The sequence below is a fragment of the Salvelinus sp. IW2-2015 genome, linkage group LG36 (assembly GCF_002910315.2).
Source record: "Salvelinus sp. IW2-2015 linkage group LG36, ASM291031v2, whole genome shotgun sequence".
NCBI lineage: Eukaryota > Metazoa > Chordata > Actinopteri > Salmoniformes > Salmonidae > Salvelinus > Salvelinus sp. IW2-2015.
In genome coordinates this window covers 7,931,800-7,953,722 of record NC_036875.1, presented here as the reverse complement: position 1 = coordinate 7,953,722, position 21,923 = coordinate 7,931,800, and the positions used below count along the sequence as shown (strand labels likewise).

General features: G+C 42.1%; 1 protein-coding gene across 2 annotated transcripts; it reads right to left on the bottom strand.

Annotated features, from left to right (window-relative positions):
• Positions 1-7,617: 7,617 nt before the first annotated feature.
• On the bottom strand, positions 7,618-15,668 carry gjc4b (gap junction protein gamma 4b). Of its 2 annotated transcripts, none has more exons than XM_023981301.2 (3): positions 15,451-15,668; positions 10,057-11,236; positions 7,618-9,867 (listed from the first exon to the last, which is right to left on the bottom strand). In XM_023981301.2, the coding sequence occupies exons 2-3, from the start codon at positions 11,198-11,200 to the stop codon at positions 9,854-9,856; spliced, it is 1,158 nt and encodes a 385-aa protein (XP_023837069.1). In that variant the 5' UTR covers positions 11,201-11,236; positions 15,451-15,668; the 3' UTR covers positions 7,618-9,853. The 2 variants fall into 2 exon arrangements, with proteins under 2 accessions (XP_023837069.1, XP_023837068.1); XM_023981300.2 differs by having other exon boundaries at positions 15,435-15,667.
• Positions 15,669-21,923: the final 6,255 nt, after the last annotated feature.

Below are 21,923 nucleotides of genomic sequence, written 5' to 3'. Positions count from 1 at the left end.
CTGTGAAGCACACACACTAGTGACAAGTCAGGTATATAATCAACAACGCATTGTCATATTCCACAAATAAACKGCCACTTTTCAAGTACAGTATTTGCAGATTGTTTAGAAACTATGGGGCCATACTTGCGAACATCAGAAAAAGTTTACATTTTAGTTTAAGTTTAAGCACCAGACAATTCAAATTTACATTGATGTAGTTACACGTGATCTGTTCCCGTCACAAAACCTGGTACATTTAGCGCTATGCTAATCTCACCAGGTGGCCGTGATTATATAAGGTCAAATTTGAGCAAATGTATGAAAAATGAAATGCAGAAATATCTCATTTACMTAAGTATTCACACCCCTYAGTCAATACYTTGTAGAAGCACCTTCTGCAACAATTACAGCTGTGAGTCATTCTGGTTAAGTCTCTAAGAGCTTTGCACACCTGGATTGTGCAATATTTGAACATTTAAATATTCTTCAAGCTCTGTCAAAATGTTTGTTGATCATTGCTAGACATGCATTTTCAAGTCTTGCCATAGATTTTCAAGCCAATTTAAGTATAAAACTGTAACTAGGCCACTCAGAAACATTCAATGTCGTCTTGGTAAGCAACTCAAGTGTATTTTGGCCTATGCCCCCAACATAATGCTTTGGATTCAGGACATGAAGTTAGTTTCTTTGCAGTTTTACTTTAGTGCCTTATTGCAAACAGGATGTATGTTTATGAATATTTTTATTATGTACAGGCTTCCTTCTTTTCACTCTGTCAACTAGGTTAATATTGTGGAGTAAGTACAATGTTGTAGATCCATCCTCAGTTTTCTCCTATGTTAAAGTCAACATTGGCCTCATGGTGAAATCCCTGAGCGGTTTCCTCTCCGGCAACTGAGTTAGGAAGGTCACCTGAACCTTTGTAGTGACTGGGTGTATTGATTACACCATCCAAAGTGTAATTAATAACTTCATAATGTTTAAAGGGATATTAAATGTCTGCTTTTAACATTTTTACCCATCACCAATAGGTGCCCTTCTTCCGAGACATTGGAAAACCTCCCTGGTCTTTGTGGTTGAATCTGTGTTTGAAATTCACCGCTTGAATGAGGGATATTACAGATAATTGTATGTGTGGGGTACAGTTATGAGGTAGTCATTCAAAAATCATGCTGGAAACTATTGCACAGTAAGTCAATGCACATAGTTGACTTGTTCAGCACATTTTTCCTCCTGAACTTATTTAGGCTTGCCATAACAAAGGGGTTGAATACTTATTGACTCAAGACATTCCAGCTTTTCATTTTAAATTAATTTGTAAACATTTCTAAAAACATAGAAACATAATAACACTTTGACATTATGGGGTATTGTGTGTACAAATGGATATACAATACAGTTAAAAAGTTTGGGGTCACGGCCTCCCGTGTGGCGCAGTGGTCTAAGGCACTGCATCGCAGTGCTAGCTGTGCCACCAGAGATTCTGGGTTCGAGCCAAGGCTCTGTCGCAGCCGGCCACTACCAGGAGGTCCATGGGGCGACGCACAATTGGCCCAGCGTCGTCCGGGTTAGGGAGGGTTTGTCCAGCAGGGATATCCTTGTCTCATCGTGCACTAGTGACTCCTGTGGCGGGCCACAGGTCGCCGTACACCTGGCGACCTGACCAGGTCGCCAGGTGTACGGTGTTTCCTCCGACACATTGGTGCGGCTGGCTTCCGGGTTGGATGTGCGTTGTGTCAAGAAGCAGTGTGGCTAGGTTGGGTTGTGTTTCGGAGGACGCATGGTTCTCGACCTTCGCCTCTCCCGAGTCCGTACGGGAGTTGCAGCGATGAGACAAGACTGTAACTACTACCAATTGGATACCACGAAATTGGGGAGAAAAAAGGGGTAAAAAAGAAGAAGTTTGGGGTCACTTAGAAATGTCATTGTTTTTGAAAGAAAAGCAAAGTTTTTGTCCATTAAAATAACATCAAATTGATCAGACATTGTTAATTTTGTAAATGACTATTGTAGCTGGAAACGGCAGATTTTTTATGGAATATCTACATAGGCCCAACCATCACTCGTGTGTTCCAATGGCACGTTGTGTTAGTTAATGCACGTTTATCATTTTAAAAGGGTAATTGATCATTAGAAAACCCTTTTGCAATTATGTTAGCACAGCTGAAAACTATTGTGCTGTTTAAAGAAGCAATAAAACTGGCCTTCTTTAGACTAGTTGAGTATCTGGAGCATCAGCATTTGTGGGTTCGATTACAGGCTCAAAATGGCCAGAAACAGACTTAACCCATGGGGAGGGGGTCACACTCGGACATTCAGAGAGGGGGAATATTATTGTGGCCCTGGTGGCACACAATCAAAGGTCTGACTGCATGGATATGCTTGGGAATATGGTCAATATGGGGTACCATGCTGTGGGTGATTCAGGGGAAGGGGGTATATCTGACCTCCATCATCTAGGACGTGACAATGGTTAATAAAATCTCCCCATTTCTGCCCATTTTATTTTTGCACAGTTTTGCAGGGCTTCTCATACAGCTGCAACTGTATATGCATTCGTAAATCAAGACCTTTCTTGAGTTGGGCTCTGGGATGGTGCAGCTGTTGAGAATGTCAGTCATGGTTGTTGTGGGGGAATAGGGTTGAGTGTGGATGAGTGTGTGTATCCCACAACTGTTGCGAGGGAGTAAAAGATGTTAGGGACAATATAGGATGATTCACAATAATTGTTTGCTAATATAACAATTGCTTGCCATAATGTAATTTTGTAAATGGCGAGACTGCTGAGGTAAAAATCCTTTGCATAAATTGCCTACATTACTTCAGATAATAATAGCTAATTATGGGGGAAAAAATAAACAGGGTTAAAAAAAAAAAAAGTATATATATATTTTTTTTTAAATGGCTATATACAGTTGAAGTCGGAAGTTTACAAACACTTAGGTTGGAGTCATTAAAACTCGTTTTTCAACCACTCCACAAATCCTTAACAAACTATAGTTTTGGCAAGTCGGTTAAGACATCTACTTTGTGCATGACACAAGTAATTTTTCCAACAATTGTTTACAGATAGATTATTTCACTTACAATTCAAAGTACCACAATTCCAGTTGGTCAGAAGTTTACATACACTAAGTTGACTGTGCCTTTAAAAAGCTTGGAAAATTCAAAAAAAATTATTTAATGGCTTTAGAAGCTTCTGATAGGCTAATGTACATAATTTGAGTCAATTGGGGGTGTAACTGTGGATGTATTTCAAGGCCTACCTTCAAACTCAGTGCCTCTTTGCTTGACATCATGGGAAAATCAGCCAAAACTCAGACAAAAAATTGTAGACCTCCACAAGTCTGGTTCCTCCTTGGAGCAATTTCAAACGCCTGAAGGGTACCACGTTCATCTGTACAAACAATGGGTACGCACATTCTGTCTCTAGAGATAACGTAGTTTGGTGCGAAAAGTGCAAATCAATCCAGACAACAACAAAGGACCTTGTGAAGATGCTGGAGGAAGCAGGTACAAAAGTATCTATATCCACAGTAAACGAGTACTATATCGACAAACTGAAGGGCCGCTCAGCAAGGAAGAAGCCACTGCTCCAAGCGCCATAAAAAAAGGTTTGCAACTGCACATGGGGACAAATATTGTACTTTTTGGAGAATGTCCTCTGGTCTGATGAAACAAAAAATTTAACTGCTTGGCCATAATGACCATCGTTATGTTTGGAGGAAAAAAGGGAGGCTTGCAAGTCGAAAACACCATCCCAACATGAAGCACGGGGGTGCAGCATCATTTGTGGGGGTGCTTTGCTGCAGGAGGGACTGGTGCACTTCCACAAAATAGATAGCATCATGAAGACGACCAATTATGTATATTGAAGCAAACATCTCAAAACATCAGTCAGGAATTTAAAGCTGGTCGCAAAGGGTCTCCAAATGGACAATGACCCCAAGCATACTTCCAAAGTTGTGGCAAAATGGCTTAAGGACAACAAAGTCAAGGTATTGGAGTGCCATCACAAAGCCCTGACCCCAATCCCATAGAAATTTGTGGCAGAACTAAAAAAGCGTGGCGCGAGCAAGGAGGCCTACAAACCTGACTCAGTTACACCAGCTCTGTCAGGAGGAATGGGCCAAAATTCACCCAACTTATTGTGGGAGCTTGTGGAAGGCTACCCGTAACGTTTAACCCAAGTATAATAATTTAAAGGCAATGCCTCCCAAATACTAATTGAGGTATGTAAAAACTTCTGACCCACTGGGAATGTGATGAAAGAAATAAAAGCTGAAATAAATCATTCTCTCTACTATTATTCTGACATTTCACATTCTTAAAATACCTAAGACAGGGAATTTMTACTAGGATTAAATGTCAGGAATTGTGAAAAACTGAGTTTAAATGTATTTGGCTAAGGTGTATGTAAACTTCTGACTTCAACTGTCCCTGCTGGAGCGCGTGCTATGGGTGGGTGTTGCTATTGTAACTAGTGAGCTGAGATAAGGCAGGGCTTTACCTAGCAAAGACTTATAGATGACCTGGCACCAGTGAGTTTGGAGACGAATATGAAGCGAGGGCTAGCGAGGGCTAGCCAACGAGAGCATACAGGTCGCAGTGGTGGGTAGTCTATGGGGCTTTGGTAACAAAACGGATGGCACTGTGATAGACTACATCCAATTTGCTGAGTAGAGTGTTGGAGGCTATTTTTAAGTGACATCGCTGAAGTCAAGGATCGGTAGGATAGTCAGTTTTACGAGGGTATGTTTAGCAGCATGAGTGAAGGAGGCTTTGTTGTGAAATAGGAAGCCAATTCCAGATTTAATTTTTGATTGGAGATGTTTAATGTGAGTCTCGAAGGAGAGTTTACAGTCTAACCAGACTATTTGTAGTTGTCCACATATTCCAAGTCAGAAACGGGTGCGGGCAGCGATCGGTTGAAAAGCACGCATTTCATTTTACTAGCATTTAAGAGCATTGGAGGCCACGAAGGAGTGTTGTATGGCATTGAAGCTCGTCTGGAGGTTTGTTAACACAGTGTCCAAAGAATGGCCAGATGTATACAGAATGGTGTCGTCTGCGTAGAGGTGGATCAGAGAATCACCAGCAGCAAGAGCGACATCATTGATATACACAGAGAAAAGAGTCGGCCCGAGAATTCAACACTGTGGCACCTCCATAGAGACTGCCAGAGGTCCGGACAACAGGCCCTCCGATTTGACACACTGAACTCTGTCTGAGAAGTAGTTGGTGAACCAGGCGAGGCAGCCATTTGAGAAACCAAGGCTGTTGAGTCTGCCGATAAGAATGAGGTGATTGACAGTGTCGAAAGCCTTGGCCAGGTCGATGAAGACGGCTGCACAGTACTGCCTTTTATCGATGGCGGTTGTGATATCGTTTAGGACCTTGAGCATGGCTGAGGTGCACCCATGACCAGCTCGGAAACCAGATTGCATAGCGAAGAAGGTACGGTGGGAATCAAAATGGTCGTGATCTATTTATAAACTTGGCTTTCGAAGACTTTAGAAAGGCAGGGAAGGATGGATTTAGGTCTATAACAGTTTGGATCTAGAGTGTCTCCCCCTTTGAATATTGGTGTCACGTTCAGAGTGAGCCGGACACCAGTTCGAGTTCTGGAGGTAAAATGAAAGGGGTAGAAGGTGTTGTGAGGAGACTGAGCCTTGCATTGATGGACATGGTTATGATAAAGATACATTTGGTCCAGTGGAAGTGAGATTTTTGAGGAGGGTGGAACCAGGCCTTTTGGCTGATCCATGGGTGGTTTCAGGTTGGGCGGAAAAGATAGTGGGTGCTGTTGAGTCTGTGAAGGTAATCCGAAGTGGACTTGTGATGTTTGTGTTTCTTCAGATCAGAGGGAACAGACGCTCCGTGCGATGCAACTTGGGTCAATATCTGTTTTTTGCTTTTCTCTTAGGGACAGGGCACCATTGAAAGGAGTGATTTCTGGGGTAGCATTAAGTGTGGAGGAGGAGCAATTGAAGTTGAAGATTCCTGGAGTTTGTGACCCCTGCCGTTATCCTGTTAGCACAGTGAATTCCCCACAAACGCAACAATTATGGTCATGTCGCAGCAGTGTGTAGGAGGGAGATTCCAATATGTGGGAAGTGTGCAGGAGGGCATGGGATAGAGGGTTGTGTAGTTTCAGTGGATAAAGTTGTATGAGTCAACTGTAGAGGTGCACATGTTGCTGGGTATCGGAAGTATCTGGCGTAAGAGAAGCAGGTTGAGGTGACTAGAGTCAGAGTAGTGCAGAAGGTGTCATATGCTGAGGCAGTGAAGAATGTAGAGGACGATGGGTGAGGGATTCTGACAGGATCCCTGTGAATAGTAGATATGTGACAGCACAGAGGGACAGGCCAATAACTGATACGCTTCAGTAGGGTTGGCTTCTTAGCGTTCACAGCAACGGTTATCAACTGTACTGCAGAAATGGAACGTAAATCACCGAAAATAGATGTTGTGGTGGCAGCTGCAGAGAAGTACTTGGGGGTAGGAGATTTGACTTCAGAAGAGTTACAGGGTGTGTTGAGTGGTAGTGTCCAGTCCTCTGGGTTGTCGGCCTGTGGTAGAATCAGATAGGGTTAAAGTGGTGGAATAAGGAGATGGGTTTTAATGAGTGTAGGGTAATTTAAAAATATATATATGTTTCCCCCTTTCAATTTTGTATCACAAAGTGTAATGGATATATATATTACAGTTCAGTTGGGGGCAGTAATGCAACATATAGGATGCCAACCACCGTTAAACCTCACCGAAGAAGAACAATCCATGCCTTGGAAGAACTCTAGTATTTATCTTTTATTTCCTCTATGTGCATGTGTCCAATTTCCAACTTGAGTAACCCACCATATATTTCCKTTTTCCTTTCTGGTTTGTGTCAATCAATGTGCATCTGAAGATGCACTGTTTTCAATAGTGGTAGATGTTTTGATGGTTTTGTTGAATATGCCTGGAAATGAATTTATTTTGTCATTTCTTTAGAGGGAATTATTGTTTATGACATGGAAATAATCGTTTTGATATAATTATGGTTTGGCTACTGGCTATGAGATTYTTGTGTACGACAAGTAATATTTATGATATACAATATGATCATGTGAATTCTTTATATGAAATATGCTCATGTAAATGTTTTTCTTAGCACATACAAATCAATGCTGGAAATGATTTGAAAGAAGAAAATAAATGTGGGCTCATACTCGCTAAACCTGAACATCAAGTCTTACTGCCCTATCCTTGTCCTTTAACCGTTTGAGCTCCTACCTCACCCAGTGCATTCTTAAATAGGCAACCTGCCTTAACAGGTAGATATGTAGGGGTAAAGTGTCTAGGCAGATAGTTAACCAGATACCTACCCAGACTATTTAGTCTCATGGCTTGGGGGTGTAGAAGCTGTTCAGGGTCCTGTTGGTTCCAGACTTGGTGTATCGGTACCGCTTGCCGTGTGGTAGCAGAGACCACTTGGTATAGAGGTCCTGAATGGCAGGGAGCTCGGCCCCAGTGATGTACTGGGCCGTGCCAAGATATTTTACTGGCACAATTCAGTGTTATATTGTAGACAGAAAATGTACACACCTAATATATACCAGCCTACACATTGCCTTGCATACAACTTGCAGATACTCAAGGTAGACATGAATTTATTTGAAAAAGTTTAAGAAATAAAAAAAGTACTAAAGCAAGTATCAAAAAATWGTTTGAGATGAGTTTACACTTAATGGCACTGCTGTTAGAGTGCTCTGACAGCATCAGATCACATTCAAGGCATCGGGTCATTTTAACCTTCAAAAGATAACATGAACATTTGCATTATAGATCATGGTCAAGGCATTGGGTTGTTTTAACTGTTAGAAGATAAAACAGACTGGAGCATGGGGGAGGCATTCTTAACAGTTTATGGCTTTTGAATTTGATTTGCATCAGAGTACGGTAACATGCACACAATACGGTTCGTGCATAGCCAGATTAATATATAATAGTTTGTTTAAAAGCCTTGCAAGAACAATTTCCCTAATAATCTTTTTTCACGTATGTTATCAGGCTACCTAATGGGACTTCAATAAATGCAGAAAATCATCAAAATAAACATCGGACCATGTTATTTTTCTGACACCTATTTGATTCTGAGTTGGGACATATAAAGTTTGTATGTGAACCATTTCTAAGATGCATCCTTTCAGTTTTCCCAAACTCACTTGCAGATAAGAGGGAGGCTTGCACTACTGGTGCTGGCACATGGCAGATCAAATACACAGCTGGAACGCCGAATCAGCCATCTTAATAATTCTACAGATTTCAGAAAACCAGGTATTTTAATCAGCGTATGCTTACTTCGATTTTAACATTAGGCCGATTCAAGATGAGCAGAGTAGTGTTTACATGACTATTGCCATACTCAGCCTATTGCCATAAGTTTAACATCTAATTATTAGTGTGCATGTAAACATACTCACTGCCTCAATGAACACTGAACCGAGCATAGATTTTGAAATGTGTAGAGAAGTAACAAAGCCACAAATATTCAGGGAAAACACACAATGTATAAAAAATAACCCAGAGTTGGGGGTTAACCCCCCCCCCACCAAGCAGGGAACTTCATACTTGTTACTAGTTGGTCACAGTGGTATTCAAAAATGTTTAGCGGGAGCCCATTTCCCCACCCTCGCAAAAATGTATTGCAACCCCACCCCGACCGAATCTAATGACAACCGTAAATGATTTTTTGGGGGTGAATTCCAATCTTTACATCAACAAATAAGAGATGAAAGTGTGATGAATTGAAGGTRATCAAAATGAAGAAACCAATAGATACATTTACTGAACACAATTTTTTCCCCCTAATCATCTTTCTCAAAATGTTTGTCCCATACAAAAATGTGTACAAAACTATTTGGGCATGACCACAACTTTGAATACCACTGCCTTAAAGGCTTCATTTTGCACTTCCAAGTGTCAACATCATCCAAACATTTACCATATAAAACTAAATGAAAGAACAGTATCAAAAGCATGTGTTACATAAACATACAAGATAATGTACATGAATTCAAGCATTACCCAGGTTTTTGATCCTTTGGACAAAGGTGCCAAAAAAGGCTTCCAGTTCCCAGACTTGGCATCAGATTTGGGGGGGGTTTCATGATCAAAGTAGGTTATTTCTGCAAACTACGTATTGCTGTTGGTGTGCTACAACTCAAATATAACAGTTATGACTGGTGGTTGACACACAGTTTTAACCATTCACTAATTGTAAGCTGTTGCACATGGAAGACAGTTATTCACTCCATAATATCACCAACACCCTCTGAATTGGCCACTTAGTACCTTTTCTTATGCTCAACAGCAGAGAGCCTTGTCTATTACCATACCAGTTCAAACACTGACTCACTGTGGTTCCGTATTCCTCACCAAAAAAACTCATTTGACATGGTTTTGTGACACACTTTGCTTGACCTTACCCTCTTGGAATGGCTGAAATGTAAACTCCAGTTTAAGGTTCAAGGCCAACTTGAGATGGACCCCTCTAAACTCCAGCAAAGAGGAATAACTACAAACTACTAAAGGAAGTTCAACAAAACAGCACAGCTGCCCTGAGAGACTAATAGACATGTTCTGAAAACAGTTGGGTCACTTTGGATCTTCAGACATGGTCAAGTGTAGCTGGGTAGGAAGAGCCTACTRGTTGAGTTTGGCATGTTTCAGTTGAGCGTTCACTGGCCTAAATACTGAAAGGCAGACCAATTAATCCTCCTCGAGTCACATATACACAACAACTGTTCCCACACAATGCTCCCTCATACCCTCACTGTCCCAGATGTGAGAATATATCATAAGAGGGCCAGGTGGGCAAATGAAGAAGTTAGGCTCGCAAACCTGGAGGCAAAAGGAGAAAAATGTAATGTCAGTTTCAAGTAGACAATAATTGTACCTAATCCACAACATCCATTAATTGATTCGAACCACTGTAAAATGACAATTACATGCAAAATACTACAGAAGTATTATCTTAAAACCAACATGTTATACTTTTTGTGATGCATGCCAGAGCCCAGATAAACACACCTTTCTCGCAGGTGCTGCTCTGCTTCTCCTGGGCAAAGTTGAGGCGGTTCTGCTCCACGGCCGTCCCGTTGGACTCTGGGCTGCTGCTCCGCGACGGACTGCTGGTGTCCTCGTTCAGGTGGGCCAGGTCCAGGTGCTGCTGGGCCAGCTTCAGGTGCCTCCTCAGCCTCTCCAGCTCCCGCTGTGAAGTCTCGTCCCCAAACGACTCACGGCCCGAGTCGCCCAGGTTGTAGTCCAACCGCATGCCCTTGGGGTCCTTCTTCAGAGCTGTGTTGTAGCCTGGAGGAGCTGTGGGCACCCGGTGGCCACATAGTGTTGGACGCTGGCTAGCCAGTTGGTGGGGAATTGGGGGGCGAGGACGAGGGCGGCAGAGACAGTCCCGGATGCCGCTATAGCCCAGGTGGAGGATCTCCAGCAAGGTGAAGAGCAGACAGAGGGCACTCACCCCGTACATGATGAGCAAGAAGATGGTCTTCTCTGTGGGGCGCGACACAAAGCAGTCCACCGTGTGCGGGCAGGGGGAGCGTGTGCACACGTACGAGGGAGACACCTTCAGGCCGTAGAGGATATACTGGCCGAACAGGAAGGAGACCTCGAAAGCAGCACGCGACAACAGCTGGAAGATGTACACCTTCATGAGGCCATTGCGCTTGATGCGCCGGCGCCCGTCATGCTTCTTGTTGGGCTTCTCCTCTTTCTTCTTCTCCTTCTCCACCTCAATCTCCTCCGAAATCATGGGATCCTCCTCACCATTATCCTCCGCCTCCTCGTAGTTCCGGTTGGTCCCTAGGCTCACCATGGGCATTCTCCTACCACGGGGCCTGTATTCCTCGTCGTCCATGCGGGCAATCTTGTGCATGGCGAAGCCCAGGTACATGACGGTGGGGGTGGTGATCATGATCACCTGGAAGACCCAGAAACGGATGTGCGAGAGCGGCGCAAAAGCGTCGTAGCACACATTTTCGCAACCGGGCTGGTGCGTATTGCACACAAACTTGCTCTGTTCATCGTAGTAGATGGATTCGCCTCCTACAGCCGTCAACACAATGCGGAAGACGATGAGCAGCGTGAGCCAGATCTTGCCCACAAAGGTGGAATGGTTGGAGATCTCATCCAAGAGACGAGTCAGGAAACTCCAGCTCATGGTGACTCCGGAGTGGGGGGAGAGGGACACTCAACTCTATATGGGGGGGAAGAGTGGAGAAAAAGTGAGCAAAACAGACTATATAGGCCTACACCATTTTGTATAGCTCCTGAGAGTGAGGCAGTACCTAGAATAAACTATGCAATATTCAACTTACATTTTTATTGAATCATATTTTACTATTTGGATTTCTCAAGAATGGTGTCTAACCCGACTCTATAACGACAACCTCTCAACTGCCAGAAGTGTGCAGCTCATTGCTGGAAAAAATGACGAAAAAGACTTCTCCTCAGTACGAGAGTTTGCAACACGTGTGAGCACCAAACGCACACACCCCTAAACAATTCCAACTTCATTGCCAATTATTCCTGGGAAARTCAGACCAGCTATTGGGTAAGAATAGTTATGTAGAACAAAGACCAGACTGTTTGACAAATTTGGACTATTCTAGTGGATATAGGAGGCTTGCTTGTCATCAAATACCTCAACTCTTTAGGCAAATAATAGGCACAAATCAGTTTCAGTGCCCACAAATACTACAATATTGAAACTGCTCACATAATATGCAGAGAAGACCTCTATTGCCTGCAGAGAACCAGTACATTTACTACACCAACCAACTGAAGTGTGTAGATGTGATATACGCATAGGCTACTAATAAAAGGATAAAATGGGTCTGTGTGATGTATGCCTCTTTTTCTGTTTGTCATTACAGGCCTCTATGAAACAGTGTCAATCAATTAATGGATACTCATATGGTCTATTTGATTGGAAATATTAAAAACAAAAAACCCTAGCAAAATCAGATGGCAGATGGAATTAAAAAGGCACATAACACGATAGATGAGCAAATGCACCTATATCTTGCCTTAGCTGCAATGTACTACCATCAGGAGACAGATGTGAACCATCAGCAAGATATCACTAATAGCCACCAGATGGCATTAACATCAATGTAAGCGTCTCACAAAGGCAGCCCTCATGAGTTTGGCTCAGTATGTATAATACCAGTTATGTCAGCTTTTCCTTCTTGAGATGTCACAAGCTTGGGCAAGGATCTCATGAAATGGGCACCAAATATATATTTACTCCAAACTACATCAATGAGCTATGCACAGTACATTTTAGAAATGGATGATTTGGGCATTATAAATTCTTGACCATAAACTGCCTTAAAAAGGGGCAATCTGATTGCTAAATCCATGTTTGTACTTTTAAATTAATGACAAATATGAAACTTAAATGCTTCAAGAGCTTAGTTCAACTGTCCTACCTCATCAGAAATCAAAATATAACCTTGTTTACGCCACTTTTGGCCCTTTTTAATCAAGTTCTGGCCTGGATTAGATCTTATCTGTCGGAAAGATATCAGTTTGTCTCTGTGGATGGTTTGTCCTCTGACAAATCAACTGTAAATGTTGGTGTTCCTCAAGACTCCATTTTAGGACCACTATTGTTTTCACTATATATTTTACCTCTTGGTGATGTCATTCGGAAACATAATGTTAACTTTCACTGCTATGCYGATGACACACAGCTGTACATTTCGATGAAACATGGTGAAGCCCCAAAATTGCCCTCCCTGGAAGCCTGTGTTTCASACATAAGGAAGTGGATGGCTGAAAACGTTCTACTTTTAAACTCGGACAAAACAGAGATGCTTGTTCTAGGTCCCAAGAAACAAAGAGATATTCTGTTGAATCTGACAATTAATCTTGATGGTTGTACAGTCGTCTCAAATAAAACTGAAGGACCTCGGCGTTACTCTGGACCCTGATCTCTCTTTTGACGAACATATCAACACTGTTTCAAGGACAGCTTTTTTCCATCTAAGTAACATAGCAAAAATCAGAAACTTTCTGTCCAAAAATTTAGAAAAATGTATCCATGCTTTTGTCACTTCTAGGTTAGACTACTGCAATGCTCTACTTTCCAGATACCCAGATAAAGCACTAAATAAACTCTGCTGCTAGAATCTTGAGTAGAACCAAAAAATGTGATCATATTACTCCAGCGCTAGCCTCTCTACACTGGCTACCTGTTAAGGCAAGGGCTGATTTCAAGGTTTTACTGCTAACCTACAAAGCATTACATGGGCTTGCTCCTACCCATCTTTACGATTTGGTCCTGCTGTACATACCTACACGTACGCTACGGTCACAAGAAGCAGGCCTCCTTACCGTCCCTAGAATTTCTAAGCAAACAGCTGGAGGTATGGCTTTCTCCTACAGAGCTCAATTTTTATGGAATGGTTTGCCTATCCATGTGAGAGACGCAGACTCGGTCTCAACTTTTAAGTCTTTATTGAAGACTCATCTCTTCAGTAGGTCCTATGATTGAGTGTAGTCTGGCCCAGGAGTGTGAAGGTGAAAGGAAAGGCTCTGGAGCAACGAACCGTCCTTGCTGTCTCTGCCTGGCCGGTTCCCCTCTCTCCACTGGGATTCTCTGCCTCTAACCCTATTACAGGGGCTGAGTCACTGGCTTACTGGTGCTCTTCCATGCTYTCCCTAGGAGGGGTGCATCACTGACGTGATCTTCATGTCTGGGTTGGCGCCCCCCCTGGGTTGTGCCATGGCGGAGATCTTCGTGGGCTATACTCGGCCTTGTCTCAGGATGGTAAGTTGGTGGTTGAAGATATCCCTCTAGTGGTGTGGGGGCTGTGCTTTGGCAAAGTGGGTGGGGTTATATCCTGCCTGTTTGGCCCTGTCCGGGGGTATCGTCAGGGTGGGTAGGAGCAAGCCCACAGTGTCTCCTGACCCTTCCTGTCTCAGCCTCCAGGATTTATGCTGCAGTAGTTTGTGTCGGGGGCTAGGGTCAGTCTGTTATATCTGGAGTATTTCTCCTGTCTTATCCGGTGTCCTGTGTGAATTTAAGTATGCTCTCTCTAATTCTCTCTTTCAGGACCTGAGCCCAAGGACCATGCCTCAGGACTACCTGGCCTGATGACTCCTTGCTGTCCCCAGTTTCAACTGTTCTGCCTGCGGCTATGGAACCCTGACCTGTTCACCGGARGTGCTACCTGTCCCAGACCTGCTGTTTTCAACAATCGAGACAGCAGGAGCGGTAGAGATACTCTGAATGATCAGCTATGAATTGCCAACTGACATTTACTCCTGGAGAAGCTGACCTGTTGCACCCTCGACAACCACGGACTATTATTATTTGACCCTGCTGGTCATCTATGAACATTTGAACATCTTGGCCATGTTCTGTTATAATCTACACCCGGCACAGCTAGAAGAGGACTGGCCACCTCTCATAGCCTGGTTCCTCTCTAGGTTTCTTCCTAGATTCTGGCCTTTCTAGGGAGTTTTTCCTAGCCACCGTGCTTCTACACCTGCATTGCTTGCTGTTTAGGGTTTTAGGCTGGGTTTCTGTACAGCTGTGACATCTGCTGATGTAAGAAGGGCTTTATAAATGAATTTGATTGATTGTTTACAGACAATGTAATTGAAAACAAACATTATTTGCCTGAAAACCTAGTTCAAACTATAATTTTGATATCATGGGTGGCCCCGTCTATGAATTTGTGAGTGAGTCCATCTCTCCAGCCCCATCTAGAAGCTATTTACATTAAAAAGGCGGCGAAGTAGGGGCTTTGTTGTTGTTTCAACTGCAGATTACCTCTAATCTCTCATAGAAAACGTACAAATTCCAGGCACGTTCCAACGTTAGAGCGGTCTAGCCTGAATGTACAGGGTGGTGGGGAGGGCAAGCAGTAGGCTGCTCGCGCCGAAGAACTGGCCTCCAGTGGCTTTAAAAGTACATTTCTGCTATTTTGCCTTTAATCAGCTAACTATACTACCCCATGTACACGTAAAGTTGCCAGCCAGAGAGAAGCTATTACATACGGCCGTAGAAAATGGGTTAAATACAAATCTACGTTCCTACGGTGCCCTCGTGCTGCGTTCGATAGCTTCCATCACCTTCATCCCCTCGCACGAAGGAACAAGCTAGCACAAATCAAGATATCAATTAGCTAAGTACATATTTAGTTACCTACTTCTCTCTAGTAACACTTAGCCAATCAGTCAATTGTTTGGTATCTAAACTAGACAGAGAGGATAGCTACTTACATCAAATATTGAACGCAGTAGCTAAGTTAGCTAGGAGAAAAACATTTGCTTCAAGCAGCCAGCTAACGTTAGCGCACAACACTCAGAAACACAAAAAATATCCTAAACACAAACTAACGCTCAGTTTTGTTGGTTGACGTATTTGTTATTAATCTTACCTTGAATCCTACTTACTCCGTTTCTAAATTCCTTGAATTTTGCCTGTAGGCTATGCCTAAAAAAAATGTTCTTCAAATGTCTGGTCACTTTTCTCTCCACTATCGAAAAAAAGCTTCACTTTATTACCCGCATTCGAGAAATACGGGGGGGAGACAGACAAAGAACATCCCTAAATCCCAATTTTCTCCTCCCCTACGCGCGCATGCACCCCACCCCCCTCTCCAGGACCTTCTCATGAAATCTGAGACAAGGATCTACGTCGACACTCTTCATCCTCAGAACCTGAGTATTTTTTTTTTTCATACAATGCGATACACACAGCTGTGTCAGCCACCAAAACAGATTTATCCGTTTACATTGCAAATGAAGACGGCAGTACAATTCATCAAAAAAGTATGTCCCTCTCTCTCCTGAGTTCATAGACAGACTATGGCTGGGCGTAATGCAATGTTCATTTGTTCTCACAATAAAATGTTTACGATATTAATAAGAACATCAATAACTATATCATCCACAATGTAGAATGTGTACGCACATCTGTCATAATGAAATGTCTGTATGCACCCCTATAATAGAGATTTAAGAAAATTGCAATATATTTATTACTGTAAGATTTCAGTTAGCACAACTAGGCAACTGTCGCAGTATGATTTACCTGCAAATTGGTCGCAGTATTTTACCTGCATGTTGGTGTGGTGGGAATTTGAAAATGGTGCTACAATCCTCATTGTTGTGGGATGTGCCCCCAGCTGTTATGTGGCACATAGCCGCCGCCGCCCCCCCCCCTTTCCTGTCGGAGCGGGCGTTCGGAAGTAGTTATTATTTGAAACCTATCCTCCTTCTCGACACTTTCTTTGGCAAGATGGAGGTGGGAATCCTTCCTCCCAAACTAGCTTCCCCCCCCCCCCTTTTTTTTCTTCTTCTTCAAACTGTACATCATATTTATTATTCAAAGAATCTGTGGCATGAGGAACCAAATACTGTATAAACTTTCACTATGGACCTGTACTGACAAACATGTGACCATAAACATGAAAAACAGAAGGGGAAAAAAGTTTATATTAAAAAATGTAGTCAAATCAATTAGGGCCAGTTACCAATCATGATTACAAATAATTTTACCATAAACATTTATGAGTGMAGGGGGGAGGCACAAATTGCACAAAACGTCCAACCTGTGGTGTCACTATACAAAACATACTGCCGAGACCTAGTGCGGGGGGTTGACAGACACACACGATGAATGGATGGATATATACACCGAACACAAATAGAAAACGCGGCATGTAAAGTCTAGCTTCCATATACAGTACATTTTTATCCTCCATTGTCATCAGTTGGCACACGCAGGAAGTACATCAAAGGCACTCCAGTCTTCTGTGAGGTGGAGATGTGTGGTCTTTTCATCCACACAACGATGTCATCAACTAGACATCATTCCACTAGATTGGGTACATTCTGTATGTTTCACTGTTAAAATAGTTCAGCAATCTCAGAGGGTAGCCTACCATTTGGTTGCCAGCCAGTCAGTCAATGATCGTGGTCATTGTTCTTCCTGTATTCACAGAAATTCAAGCAACATCGCTATGCAATTGGCAAGTAAGCAGATGTATTGTGTTCAACAAATTGCTTGCGAAAAGACTTCATGATTGTGATTGTGGATGACCGAGTTTTATTGTCTGGCCAAGGCAGTTTACCACTCAAAGCACATCATACTGCTCTTCACTGCAAACAGGTCAGAGATGGAATGTGCTCCCCTTCCCTCTTCTTGGGGAGATTTCACAAGCGTGCTTTCATTCATGGATTTCAATGTGTGGTCCCCTCGTTAACTAGACTTACAAGCTTCCTTTTCACCACAGAGGTAGAAACTCTAAACAGCAGGAACCCAAAACTTGGTGGTTATTCAAGTTGCTTGACAATAGTGTGCTGTTATGATTTGCTTTGTGCCCTGGATTGCAGCTTGTTCTTTCCCATAGGGCGGCGCACAATTGGCTCAGCGTCGTTCGGGTTTGGCGGGGGTTGAATCATCCCCTCGTGATGTTTGTCTTCCTCAATGCCACGTACTCCCTGCTTTTGAGAAAGGTCATAACTGGCTTTTGCCTGAATATTTTCGTTCTGCCGTGAGTTTACCCATTAAGGAGTTATAGACAGCTCTTTTGTCAGTGTAATAGGCAGAGGAAGAAGGAATGGGGGAGTGAGTGGCACAGAACATTAGAAATGAGACCTAGGGTTCTACACCATACTTTGGAGCACAGTAAAAAAAAAAAAAGGATATCACAACGAAGAAGAGGAAAATCACCCTGGGAACTCACCACTTTAAAATCATTGGATATTCAGCTACATTGCAAACTGATATTCCCCACCAATTCCACCCCTGGTTGTACTTAAACATTTCAAATACGAATTGTCACAGAATTGACTAGCTATACACTAAGTATTCTGGTCAACAGAGGAGAAACTCACACCTACATACAGTATGTGCCAACAGCATTAACTCAAAACCCACCCCCACCCTCTTCCCCAAGAAAAGGTGGCTGTGCCTGTTTTATTCACTAGGCAACAAATCTGTGGATGTGGAATTGCACTTACACTTCCCTCAGCAACTCTATAGTCTTTCTCTGTCCAAGCCCTTAGTCATGCTGATGTGCTTTGAGGCAGTTGAATTATTAGAGCCTGGCTCACTCCCCCACTGGTTGTAATGTTCCCCTCACATTCTTGAGGGGATCTCCATACCATCACACTGGCTCACAATAGACCATGCCATTTGCAAGACGTTGGATCAATTGTTGTGCTATTGTTTGCAAGACTCTTTACACTTACAGATCCAGTGATAATGGACATACACGTGACGCTACTGTGTCCTGTTTGGGAGGTGGCATGCATGGTTCACGTTCGCGGTCCAAAACAAACATTTTTTGCGGGTTGAGTTCAGTTTGAATAATTATAAGAATATCATCTTAACACTTTTTATTAACACTCTTTTTGTGTTTACCTTMTATAACTTAATTCTGAAGGTATGGGTTACATGTCAGAGGCACAAGACAGACTGCTTGTTCACGTTGCAAGATCAATCTACTCTGCTATCCATGTGTTTTTGATAWTGTCTATTTGCTGTGTTGTTTTATATGGTCTTTGATGTTGTAATTTCGGTTGATGATGTTTATAACTGGATGGGCTATGAAACAATAAAATGTCTATCTGTGGTTCCGTCAGACGGGTTTGCTTTCAATAAACAAATTTTTCATCCACATAAATCATATTGTTTGTGTCGTGACATACATTCATACATTCACAGCCACCCCAATGCTTCAGCCAAATGCAAAACACTTGTATCATAAACATGCTCAATCCCACTTGGAAATCCCATTCATGAAATTCTGCTGCATATCGAAGGCGGTGTGATTATTAGTTGCACCTGTTCGTTTTTGGCAATTCCATTACTGAGCATACAGTAATTAAGTTCAGCAGTAAATTTTCTCTGCATTTTTACTACTTCATTCACAGTTTGGGGAAGTGAAGCCAGGTGCCAGCAAGCCTAATGCTTCCCATCTGTGTTTGTGGGCAGTTGTAGCCTAATATAGTACCTTGGAGCTCAGTTTACAACTGATTTAAGGCTAAATTAATTCATAAAACAGTCACACTGCTGTGTAAAGCCTCAAGCCCTAAGGTCGCTTATAAGTGGAACATTTACATATGTAAAACAATAATTGCATTGACTGTTGGGAGGAACAGTGGCTAAAGGCAGTGCCGTAGGAATGCAAACGGCCATCTTGCACTGAAATTGTAATTTTGGAGAGAAATTTATTGAGCTTTTTGCATGCTGTACAGTAATCTCCTTTTTGTTGACATCTGAGGCATTTTCTCTTTTTATGATTATAGAGTAAATAGTATAGTTAGATTTACCAGGCAGAGCAAGGTATTCATCAGTCAGAGATAACTGATTTTAAGGTCAGATGTCAACATTTAATGCTGAGTTGTGCAGAGATAATGAATTTACAGGCAGAGCAACATAATTCATGTGGGCAGAGATAGGGATGATTTTAACGATTAGCAACAAGAATCCATGTCATGACGTATAATGATTTATTACATAGGCTAACTATAGATTTTATGCTTGCAGGAGGATTCTAGGAATTTACTAAGCGAATAGAAGTTTAACCATGTCAGAGATAATGATTTATATAGCAACGTTATTCATCTGGGTCAGAGATATATGAGTTTAAGCAAGGCAACATAATTCATGTTCAGAGATGTACGATTACAGGCAAAGTACATAATCATGGTCAGAGATAAATGTAATTTGCTACATGGCAGGAGCAACAGAATTCAGTCAGTGAGAATAGATGAAATTTACGGCAGAGCAACATTATTCATGTCAGAGATAATGATTTACTACAGCAACATGAGTAATGTTGTATATATCCGAGTCAGAGTAGTAGGATTTACAGGCGAGCCAACTGAAATGAAACATAATACGGGGTCTCCTACGCCTCAAGTTAAATAATACGTACTGGCTATACAAACATAGATTGATCTTTCGAGAACAAATTTGTGCATTCGGATAGCGGTCCATACTTTTTCTTCGTATGCCGTTAGTGTTTGCTATAGATCCGTTCCTCGTGTAGTTTCCGCATATATTATGGTATCCGGATGACAACAAGACCTCCTGTGGGTTGTGGAAGCTGTTTTCAGATCTAATGTAGTGAGAGTATTGGGATCTCTATACGTTTTGTTTAGCAGTTTCGCTAGTTTGCAATTGCTGTTACAGGGCTGATGATGTACCATAGTGTAGTGACTCTACAGACGTATGTCTAATTGGGTGGCCTCGGATGCGAGCAAAAAGAGAATACCATCGTATTATATACTCGTCTTTCCAGAGCATATTAGTTAGGTTAGAGTAATCAAACGCATTCGCGATGCCTTTGGCTCAGACGTTTTTGTGTGAGGAAAACGATTTTTCTGAGTGGTGGGTCAGGATCCAAATGGCAAATGAATGGTCCTCAAGTCTCAAAATTGCGAAGTCCAGGGAGCTTTAGGGCTCTTGTATACCTTAATGATCATCCATGTTGCTTCTAGTCATTTTGGTGACATTGAGAGTCTATAATATTTTCAAAGGAACTCTTGGCCGAATGCTATCATCTCATTATTTTTGGGAACTTCAGGTCTCATAGCTAATTATCTTGTTTTAATAGGAACTCATCCAGTACTGACTCATCGTTTATTAAAATGGACTCGCTCAGATTCACATACTACTCGATCTTTTTAAAAGGTAAAGTTTCAGTCCTATACTATCCGGATCTTTTTTTTAAAGGAACTCAGCTAAGTTGTCAATCCATCAACTTTATCTTTTTTGTTAAATGGATTCGATGGGGCATACTACTACTTTTTCAACCGGAACTACAGTTCCAGTGCTGATTTAGTAGTTAATTCTTTTTAAGGGATCGTTCAGAGTGGTCCATTAGTGATATCCGTGCTTAATTTATTGCGGCGAACTCCAGTCCATACTACTACTCTTTTTAAACAGGAACTCAGTTCCATACTATGCTCTATCTTCTGTGTAAAAGGAAGCGTGCAGTCCATATACTCTCTTTAGTTGTGAATAAAGGAAGGATCAGTCACATTTGTCTAACTGTTGGATGTTCATTTGTTATGGTTGGATTACTGTAGTTTGTTTGGTGATAGTGATTTGTGTTTGTGGATAGTCTAGTTTGTTGGCTGGCATAGTGTATTGTTTGGGGGCTATGTAATTCTGTTTGGTTATGGAATAGCTGTAATTTGATTATGGTGAATAGTGTAGTTTGTTTGTGTGGATAAAGTGTATTTGTTTGGTGGATGTCTAATTGTTTTGGTGGATAGGTTGTAACACCCTTTGTTTTGGATGGAATAGCATGATTTTTTGTTTCGGGTAGGAGTAGTGTACATTTGTTTGGTGGATAGTGTAGTTTGTTTGGATGAATAGTGAATTGTTTGGTGGATACGTCTACGTTTAGGTTTGCGTGGATAGTGTTTAAATTGTTCTGGTGGATATGTATTTGTTTGGTGATGTGTAGTCTTTTTTGGTGGGATAGTGTATGTTGTATGTGTAGGTTGGTGATTAGTGTAATTTTGTTTGGGGTGTGATAGTCGTAGTTTTGTTTGGTGGCTAAGTGTATTTTGTTTGGTGGACTTAGTGGTAATTTGTATTGGTGGAGTAGTGGTATTTGTTTGGTGTAGTGTAATTTGTTTTTTTGGTGGTAGTCGTAATTTGTTTGGTGGCTTAAGTGTAATTTGTTTGGCTGGTAGTGTAATTTGTTTGGTGGGAAGTGTAAGTTGTTAGGTGGAAGTGTAATCTTTGTTTGGTGGCTAGCGTTTGTTTGGGTGGAATGTGGTGTTTGTTTTGGTGATAGTGTACTTGGTTGGTGGATAGTTGTATTTGTTGTGGGGATAGGTATTGTTTGGTGGATTATAGTCTAGTTTGTTTGGTGGATAGGTGTAAGTTTGTTTGGTCC